This window comes from Populus alba, chromosome 11 (genome assembly GCF_005239225.2).
Source record: "Populus alba chromosome 11, ASM523922v2, whole genome shotgun sequence".
Taxonomy (NCBI): Eukaryota; Viridiplantae; Streptophyta; class Magnoliopsida; order Malpighiales; family Salicaceae; genus Populus; species Populus alba.
The window spans coordinates 9,341,521-9,350,886 of record NC_133294.1 but is presented as its reverse complement, the minus strand read 5'-3'; the positions used below and the strand labels follow the sequence as shown (position 1 = coordinate 9,350,886).

The 9,366-nt window shown below is 36.4% G+C and overlaps 1 protein-coding gene across 5 annotated transcripts; it reads left to right on the top strand.

Annotated features, from left to right (window-relative positions):
* Positions 1-407: 407 nt before the first annotated feature.
* Positions 408-7,592, top strand: LOC118054844 (transcription factor TCP2). 5 transcript variants are annotated; one of them, XR_012171263.1, is made up of 4 exons: positions 429-689; positions 1,679-3,738; positions 5,393-5,474; positions 7,317-7,592. XR_012171263.1 is itself a non-coding variant. In XM_035066616.2 (3 exons), exon 2 carries the CDS (start codon positions 2,245-2,247, stop codon positions 3,691-3,693), a length of 1,449 nt encoding a protein of 482 aa, XP_034922507.1. In that variant the 5' UTR covers positions 408-546; positions 1,679-2,244; the 3' UTR covers positions 3,694-3,738; positions 7,317-7,592. The 5 variants fall into 5 exon arrangements, 4 of the variants coding, with proteins under 4 accessions (XP_034922507.1, XP_034922508.1, XP_034922506.1 ...); XM_035066616.2 differs by lacking the exon at positions 5,393-5,474 and having other exon boundaries at positions 408-546; XM_035066617.2 differs by lacking the exon at positions 5,393-5,474 and having other exon boundaries at positions 7,359-7,592.
* Positions 7,593-9,366: the final 1,774 nt, after the last annotated feature.

The window sequence follows — 9,366 nt, the reverse complement described above, 5'->3', positions numbered from 1 at the left end:
TTAGCAAATAATATAATTTTTTTTTATTTTTTCATAAATTTTAGAAAGTGTTTTCTATCCAAAATAAATAAAAAAATATTTTTTCTATAAACTAAGTTAAAATTTTTTACTGAAAAATGTTTTTCATGGATTAATTTTTTTAATAATAAATAAATAATTTCTTTAAAAATCACTTTTCATCATGGAATTGAAGCTTATAGCTAGCTAATTGTAGTTTTTATATACTTATTTGAGAAAGAGGCGGTGGAAAAAACTAAATAAAAGTGTATCTTCATTTATTTATTTTTTTGGTGTGTAGATCCTTAGATAATAGAAAGAGAGAATGGCAAAGGAGAGTAAAAAAGATGTGAAAGGAGGGTAGAAGAAGAAGAGAAAGGAGAGATATATTTATTAGTATAATAACAACGACAATAAAAATAATAAAGGGGTGAAGGAACGGCGCAGTGTCTGTCCTTTGCCGATAAGCCGGTGATTTGCTCGTCATGGGTATGAAGAAACACTCAACAAACTCCTCCTCCTCCTCGTGCTTTCAAAACCCCCCAACTTGTTAGTTTACTCTTCACTCTCTTGCTAAATTTCCTCTTGTGTTCTTTTCTCAACCCTAAGCACACTAAAAAGGAGAAATTCCATGGTTATCTGAATTCAAGTTCTTGTGAGTTGCTCTACTTTATAGGTTTTGATGAGAAATGGTGAGTCTTAAGCTATATATGCATTATATATACGTATTTTAGAGCTATGCTGAATAATAGAGCTGTTGAAAACTACATAACTAGGAAAGAAAGCTACAATTTCTCGCAAACTGAAGCTCCAACAAGTTATTTTTTTAAACAATTCGTCGATACCACTGAGTTTCTGTTTTGTTTTACAAGATTTTTTTATTATGTTTGTTCTTAATAATAAAGCAAGCTAGCTTAAAGTATTTTGATGTTGTTCTCATCTCTTTCTATCAACAAAGAGAGAGACTGATCTGGGAGATGTAGCAGGTTGACATTTTATCGGTTTAAATTAGCAAAACGAACGAGCTTAATGTCTTTGACAAGAATGTTGTTTTGCGGCAAAGAAGAGAGTAGATCTGTGAGTTTTGGCTGTTAGGAAGTAAAGATCCGTGTGACCTACTAAATAATAAATACAAATGGTGAGAAAAAGGGTTCTTAACCTTAACCAGATGGTTCCTGTTTGTTTCCATGTTTATTGAGTCTTAAGAGGTTGACACCTGTAGACACACAACTAGCATCAGTGCAAGTCCTTGTTGGTAATTTTGAAACACTTGTTTCATGTATGTTTTGTTTTTTGTCTTTGTCATTTAATGTTGTTAATTAGGTGGTGCGCAGTGGTGTCTGCCATTTTTAGGGTCAGCGAAAGCTTTAAATACAAACCATTGCTGAGATGGGCTACCTGTAAGCAATTACTGCTTCTTCTTAGCTTAATTTCCAGGCAACCCCATCACCCCTTTAATCATGTTTAGCTAGCTAATAGCTAGTTTTAATTTTATTTTTTTCTCTATAAGCTGTTTTGTGTTTAATAAGTTAAACCTAGCTATTTACTAGTGGTAGCTAGTGCTATATATATATATAGTTAACAAGTCATATATATATATATATATATATATATATATATATATGTATAGCTCATGCTGTTTTGATTATTATGATAGTGATTTGTGGGTTTTGGGTTGCAGGGCTGATGAGAGGGTAGCTGCCATTTTCAGGCTTTGCTTTTAGAGAGAAAGAGCACTCTGTGTGCAGAAGCAGCACTGCAAAAAAGAAAAGAAAAAAGAAGAAGAAGAAAGCTTTAAACGTACAGGAGAAGGGCTAGGGGAGGGTCTCCTCTGACTTGGACTGTGATATATCGAACTGTTAAGAAATAAATAAAATTACAAAAAAAAGGAACCCTTTTCATAACACACACACACACTCACGCAGCAAAAGTGCTTTTCTCTCTCTCTCCCCCCCCCCCTCCCCCCCAGCTCTCTGTGTTATCGTCATCAATGCATAGGACACCCAACCCCACCTGCGCTCCTCTCTTCAATTAGCTCTCTAATAAACCACCCATTTTCAAGTTTCTCTCTTTCTTTCTAGCCGCAATAAGAACACAAAAGATAAGGAAGAAAGAGGGGTGGTATAGAAGAAAGAAAATAATAAATAACAAAGGCGATTAGGAAATAAAAGAGGGTTCCTCTTTTTTTTTCTCTCTTCTTTTTTCTTTTTGAATGATTTGTTTTTGTTAAGGCATGAAAGTAGTGCTATGGAGGCAGAACAAATTCGGAGACAGCCTTGTAAGTTCTCTAGAGTTGGTAATGGCATAAATGACACCAGCAGAATAGCTCAAAAAGGCAATGGTACGGACCACCAATATCCTGACGATGAAGAAGATGGTGAGCTCAAGAGGACTAATTCTAACAACGGTGCTGGTTGTGGTGGTGGCGGTATTGATGCTGCTGGTGGGACCTTCAATGGTCTTCGTGCGTGGCACCATTCGTCGCGCATAATTAGGGTTTCTAGAGCATCTGGTGGAAAAGATCGGCACAGCAAGGTATGGACTTCAAAAGGGTTAAGAGACCGGAGAGTCCGTTTATCGGTGAGCACTGCCATTCAATTCTACGACCTCCAAGATCGGTTGGGTTATGATCAGCCAAGTAAAGCTGTAGAATGGCTGATCAAAGCAGCTCAAGATGCAATTAACGAGCTCCCTTCGCTCAATCATACTTTTCCTGACACGCCAAAGCAATTAAGCGATGAGAAAAAAACGAGTGATAGCACCGAACAAGGATTTGATTCAGCTGATGTTGAGCTTGAAGACCCAAATTTTAGGCAGAACCAGAATCTCTCGCTATCTAAATCTGCTTGCAGTAGCACTTCAGAGACAAGCAAAGGTTCAGGGCTATCACTTTCTCGTTCTGTTAGTCGTGACAAGGCTCGTGAGAGAGCCAGGGAGAGAACAGCCAAGGAGAAGGAGAAGGAGAAGGAGAAGGAGAATGATTCACGCATGGCGCATCACCACAACATAAACCCCATTTCTCAAAACTCCACATTTACTGAGCTTTTAACTGGTGGGGTTGGTAATGTTAGAAACAATAGCAGCAGCAACAACAACAATAACAGTACCGCTAGTCCTACTGGTTCTGATGCAAATAATTTGTTCCAAAAAGCAGCCGCGGCGAGGCAGTGGCCTTCGACCCCAATGGACTGCTTCGGCTCAGGACTTTTAGGGCCATCCTCGTCGCGGTCAACTCATCATTCATCGGGGTTTCCAGGGCAAATCCAGTTAGGGAACTCAATCCCACAAGCATTGACAATGTCGATCCCACCATTTTGTGTATCGGGGGAGAATCACCAGGAGCATTTGCAACATTTTCCTTTCGTTTCAGATCATTTGATTCCAGTGGCCGCCACAACACAACCGCCGGCATCCAGCGGGGATTATAACCTAAATTTCACAATATCTTCAGGCCTTGCTGCAGGTTTCAATAGGGGGACCCTTCAGTCCAATTCATCATCACCGTCTCTTTTGCCTCACCTCCAGAGGTTTTCTACTTCTTCTACCATAGACGGATCTACCACAAATGTACCTTTCTTTATCGGTGCTGCAACACCGCAAGCTATGGAGAACCACCACCAGTTCCCACCTGGGTTGCAGCTCTGCTATGGCGATGGAACCAGGCATTCTGACCAGAAAGGCAAAGGGAAGAACTGATTAATGCCTGTGGGCGTCTGTTTTTCTTGTGGCATCTTCTTTCAGGTAACATAAGAGCACTCCAATCTTTCTTAATACTCTTACGGTCATTTTACTTATCCTTTGATAAGTTAGATCTATGTTACATTTGCTCCCCATTCTAGTGGTTCTGTGATTCTTAATTTGCCTCTTTCTCTGTAATCGTCTTCCCCCCCTCTCTTGTTGGTTCTTGGATACATGCGGACTGCATATTTTTACTCCATTAAAGATAGAATAGCTTTAATATATGAGTTTCTTTCTTGGTAACCATAAATTAAGTTAACCTTTGGTTGAATTTTTATGGGTGTTCTTTCCATGTCTTTATATTTTATTTTTTTTCCTTTGTTTCCTGCATGGACCGCTGTGCATAGGTCATAGGGTTGTTGTCTCCTTGTTTGTTCTCTTTCTGGTTCCCTTCTCCCTAACATTATGCAAGGGCATGACAGGAGTTAGAATTAGAGTCATGTGTTTGGCAGCTAATGGAACAAGAGTTCATTTCTCTCTTTAGGTTAGAGGGTGAAACCTTGACAGCTTTAAAATCCCAATCTTCCTTTTGACTAATTCAAAACCTAACCACATCGCAATGGATCGTCGCAATGTGGGGCTCTGACAATTTTACTTAGGGTCTCAGTTGTTGCTGGTTCAGAGCAAGCCTGACAAGCTGGTAAAAACCATGCACGTAGCCTGGCACAACCTCCTTTCAATCACCACAAAAATTGCGGGAAAAGAAATATAATAGCGGGAAGGGTTTTCTTTTGACTATTCACTGTAGCTTTTGGATATAAACATGCGTTCACAGTCCCTTCTCTCTTCTTCTTTTTTTCAGTCCCTTTTTTGTTCCAATTTTAAACTTTCTTTCGTTCTTTCCAATCCAAGCCACTCGCTTATTGGCTAGTAAACTTTATTTTAATATTAATTAATAAGATCTGAGCCTATTCATAAAAAAAAATAAAAAAAGAATAAACCTACTTTCTTTATAGTACTTTAGTTAAAAATTGGGATCTCTGATTAATAGATATTCAAAACCGAGAGCCACATAAAGATAATAGATCAGCAAAATGTTATTGTGATTGAAATCCGAATCTATTTACATGGTTTTAACTCGAGATTTCTTTCTAAGAGCAAGAGATTGTTTGTATGTAAACTGCATTATTAGTGTTGGCTTAGTAAGATACTATTGGTGATTCTGAATCTTGAAATATTGCATTGTGTGTGTGTGTGTGTACATCTTATTTCGCAAAATCCATTTCGATTTCACGTTTTAAATTTACAAGTTCATGCTTTCCATTCACTTAATTCAAACTTCAGTTTACTTTGGATTAACCCCTTTGTCTCAATTGTACATGCAAAATCTTGTAGTTTTCCATCGTGTCTTCTTGCACGTAATGAAAATATTAATGTTGGAAAGTGCACTCTCGTAGAACAAAAAATTGTTGGCGGCTATTGGCTTTCATATTGTAGTGTTTTTCATTGCACGAAACATCTTTACCGCAATGATTCTCTCATGTCCACTAACAATAGAAGAGGGATGAAACTGAAAATACAAATCGACAGTGATTGGAACATAATTTAACAAAGTAAGCAAAATCATGTTTATGTAATAAGCTTTTCTCAGAATAAAAACAAAAAAGAGTTTCATTGGTTAATTAGCTCTGACCCTTTTTCTTATTCTTTTTTCAAGTTATTAGGAGGAGAAATATAAACAAGAGGAAACAAGATTACTAACTCATAACCCAAATAAAGGGATCTCACATGTGCTTCTAGTAAGAACTACACTCCAATGGCGGCATTTCTTTAATTTGTTCTCAAATCTTAATGTCATGGCAGAAGGCCTCTAAAAAATTAGACATTTAAGGAACATTAGAAATATAATCTCCCACAATCAACCTTTCTTTGAACTCTTAGAAATGGTTTTAATAGTTAAACATCGCCTTCCGGTATGCTTTTGTTGTTATACTGTCACTGGTCTCTTACTTTTGTATTGTGTGCAATTACTAATGTACCTTCGGCACAGATTTGAAAGTTTCACGATCACTTTGAAAACAAGTCAACCACATAAACAAAATTTACAGAATAGAGTGATATTAATAGCATTAGTGCGATAAACATCACAGGGAGCAAGACTTCAAATAGGTGTGAGAGGTCATGGAGTCACAAGTTAATAGAACCAATCATCCTAACATGCATGTGCATCAAGCAATTTTCATATCTTGGAGACACGTAGACAATTAGTCAGAAATAGGCATGTAAGAAAGTTACAGAAGTTGAGAGCGAGAAAAAGATATTTCAAAAGGCAAGAATCCAAAACATATTCATGAAGTTTAGGAATAAATGATTATATTTGAGTGCAAACTGAGACTGAACCAATGTTGAAATGGTAGTTAAGCATGATGAGGGTACTCGGTTTGCCAAAATATGGATTGTTTCAGAGAGATGGGAGGGTGTTGAAGTGGGTTAGAGTTCATTCTCCTCCCTAACTTTTTTGTCGTGTAGGTGCATTTTGTTGTCTCTTTTACCCTGAATGAGTATCGTTTGGAGGTTTTAAGACTTAAAAGATATGATCATGGTGAACTGGTGTTCTCTTTCATATATGCTACCGTTTGTTTTTCTTGTCTGATTCCTCCGATGTATCTCTTGAGTTTACCTTCGGTTTTTATTAGGTTTTATTCACTTCCGACTGCTTTTAATTAGAAGAATGACTCCAAATCGTTGTTAAGAGCTATTGATGATGATCTGCTAAACGGTTTTGTCTAAACAAATTTTGTAGTTGAAACTGTATATTTGTCATCTCTAAAGATCTAACTTAGGGCAGTTTAAGAAGTTCTTGAATCACTTATCATCAATTATGTGCCAAAGACGTTGTCAAATAGCTTAAGGTTTTGTCAAAACTATAACAAAAGACCATCGGGAAGATGTTTTGTTCATACTTGAGGTAAGTAGAAGCTGCTTATTGCAATGCTACCTTCATTGGACCACATGGGCAGTAAGGATGAGATTCTTTCTGCTGAGTTTTGAATCAGTAATTCATAAAGACCTGTACGTAGCTTTCTGCAACTAGCATCGATATCCACATTCAGTGAACAAACTAAATATGTTCTCGGTGAAATAAAGAGTTTAGGGGCTTACGTTTCAACACATTTGGGGTCTTAGGTGTTTTAGCAAGCATCAAGCAATTTTAAGTTAGTTTCTCTCATAATTTGGTTGTCTGGTTGCTTTAAAATGAGCTCCTGTTAGAATCTGAATGATAGAAGAAAACTGGCAAACAAAATTAAAGCAATTTAATGCGAACTGCATCTTTCAAATGATATCATCCTGCAAGGTTTTGATTTAGTGATATTTGGTTTGCACTGTATTCTTTCCAGCTTTAAATGACATCCATGTAGCTTGTATTCTTGTTGTGACCATCTGCTTAAGTATGAATGATTTATTAATTGGCGTCAAGACTTTGCTTGAATTTTCCCCATAAGAGTGGTGTGTGAATGTATAATCTTAATTATGTCCAACACTATCTGTCAGAATTCTTAATGCAGATTATTTTGTGTTTATGAAGAGATTAAACTTCACTGATGGCTTTTGCAATTGTTTTCCGTTTTTCCCATTTTTAGGAAATGGCATGCACGTTGATATCAGAGGTTAATTTGGTACAGGAAAATGAAGATGGGAAATTGCAGCAAACCATGGACAAATACGTTCCTTCCTTGCATTGGATGGTACCTTATTATCATGCTTCTGAAATTTTTGGTATTTCCGCTTTATCCATTTTTAAGTCTTTCAGATTGCATCCATATATATGTATGCGCGAATCTATGCGTGCAAAGCTTTGTGTGTTTTGAAGAAATATAACAAACGATTGAAATTGATGTTTTTCTTTTTTCCTTATCTGTCTAAGTTTTATTTTTTTATCTGAAATAGTCAATACCATCAGTTGAGCGAATGAGCCTTGTCTTAAATAGAATCTGCCTCTCCAAGCTGATTCACTCTTCAAGTTTCGTAGTTTGGGGATCTGCTCAACATAGGCACCTTTTAACTCGTCGAGTTGTTGCTGATTACATTGCTTGATGGTGACTCCGCGTACAGTTATAACCTTAAGAGTTAGGAGTCTTCAAGTTATAACCATAAAAGTTTGTAGTTCAATAATGAGATGATAAAAATAACACATCAATGGTTTATAAATAGGTTTAAACTGACCCAATCAAAAGAAATTCAAATTTAAGTAGGGAAATCAATTAAAACAATTAAAATAGTGTCTTTTGAGTCTAACTAGAGGGTTTTTTGATCCTTGATAGGTTACTCTTAGATGTTAGATGAAATCCTAGTCTAAGGAGGAATTCTTATAAAAAATATTTGTGTTTTTATATTCTTTATTGAACTAATTAATTAAAATTATTATTAGATTATGATAGTTAGAGATTATAATCTGTAAAGTGTAATTCAAGTGTATGTAGAATATCAATCAATCAATCAAAAGCTTGGAAGATTAAGTATTTATGTGTTTAGTGTTTTTAGCCATTGGTATCGGTTGATTAAAGAGTTGAGGAAGCCAGAAAGGAAACTCTTTGTTTAGGTCTCCCCCATGCAAAGATTAAACATATACCGATGACAGCAACATCCATGTCTCTTCAATAGCAGTAGCTTGTAGCAAATGATCCAACAGAGATTAGAGATCTTTCTAGCAGCAACAAGAAGAGCAGTGGTAGCTTTATTGACAACAACTATAACATAACTTCAATGACGACGACGACGACGACAATCTCTTTTATACAGACAACAACAGAGCAAACCACCCCATGCGGCAGCAACAAGCATTAGTCATATGTTTCTCCGGCAGCAACAATTTGTAACAGACGAACTAGCAAGCACTTTCCAGCAGCAGCTTCATGAACAACACCACTTCGCAGCCGCCGTGGCGGTACCCTTTGCATCAGTTATCAAACACAACATCAGGAAGAACAGCAGACCAACCTCTAAATGAAGAGAAACAACAAACGAATATAAGCAAACACAATGGCAATAAAAAACTAAATGACACGGTAGCACAACATACAAGCACTAAAACAAGCTTCAAAACAATAAAATTCCAAAAACAGTAGTTTCTACGTAACAACTGGTAGATAAGCAAACGTACCAACAGTCTCAGCACCTCAGAAATAAAAGAAATGAAAAACGCCAGTAACATTGGCATCATTTCATGATAGAAAAGAGCCTCAAATTGTTATGGTAGCAACTTTAAAATCACAAAAAGTCTTTACAACGACAGCAGCAATGTCAACACAATAAATTAAAACTTGGCTTTCGATAACTTTATTCTACCGGTCATTCCATGCTTTGATTGTAATTATGCATGTTAATGGAGAATTTCCCAAGTCTAAGAAGTACTAGTACATTAGTTTTTAATAAATATATGAACCGCCATTTAGAACAATAATAACAAATGTACAGCAAAAAAAAAAAAGGCCACGATTAAAAGAGTTCAAGGCAAAATATTATATTTTCCAATCGATTGATTGTTCAATATTGAAAACCATTTTTTGTAAGAAAACCTTCAAAGATATTTAAGACTCGATGAAAAAGAGCTATAAAGAAATAGGTAAAGCAAAAAAAGCAGCAACATCAAGCACATCAAATTACTTAGGATAGATATGATTATTTTTCAAG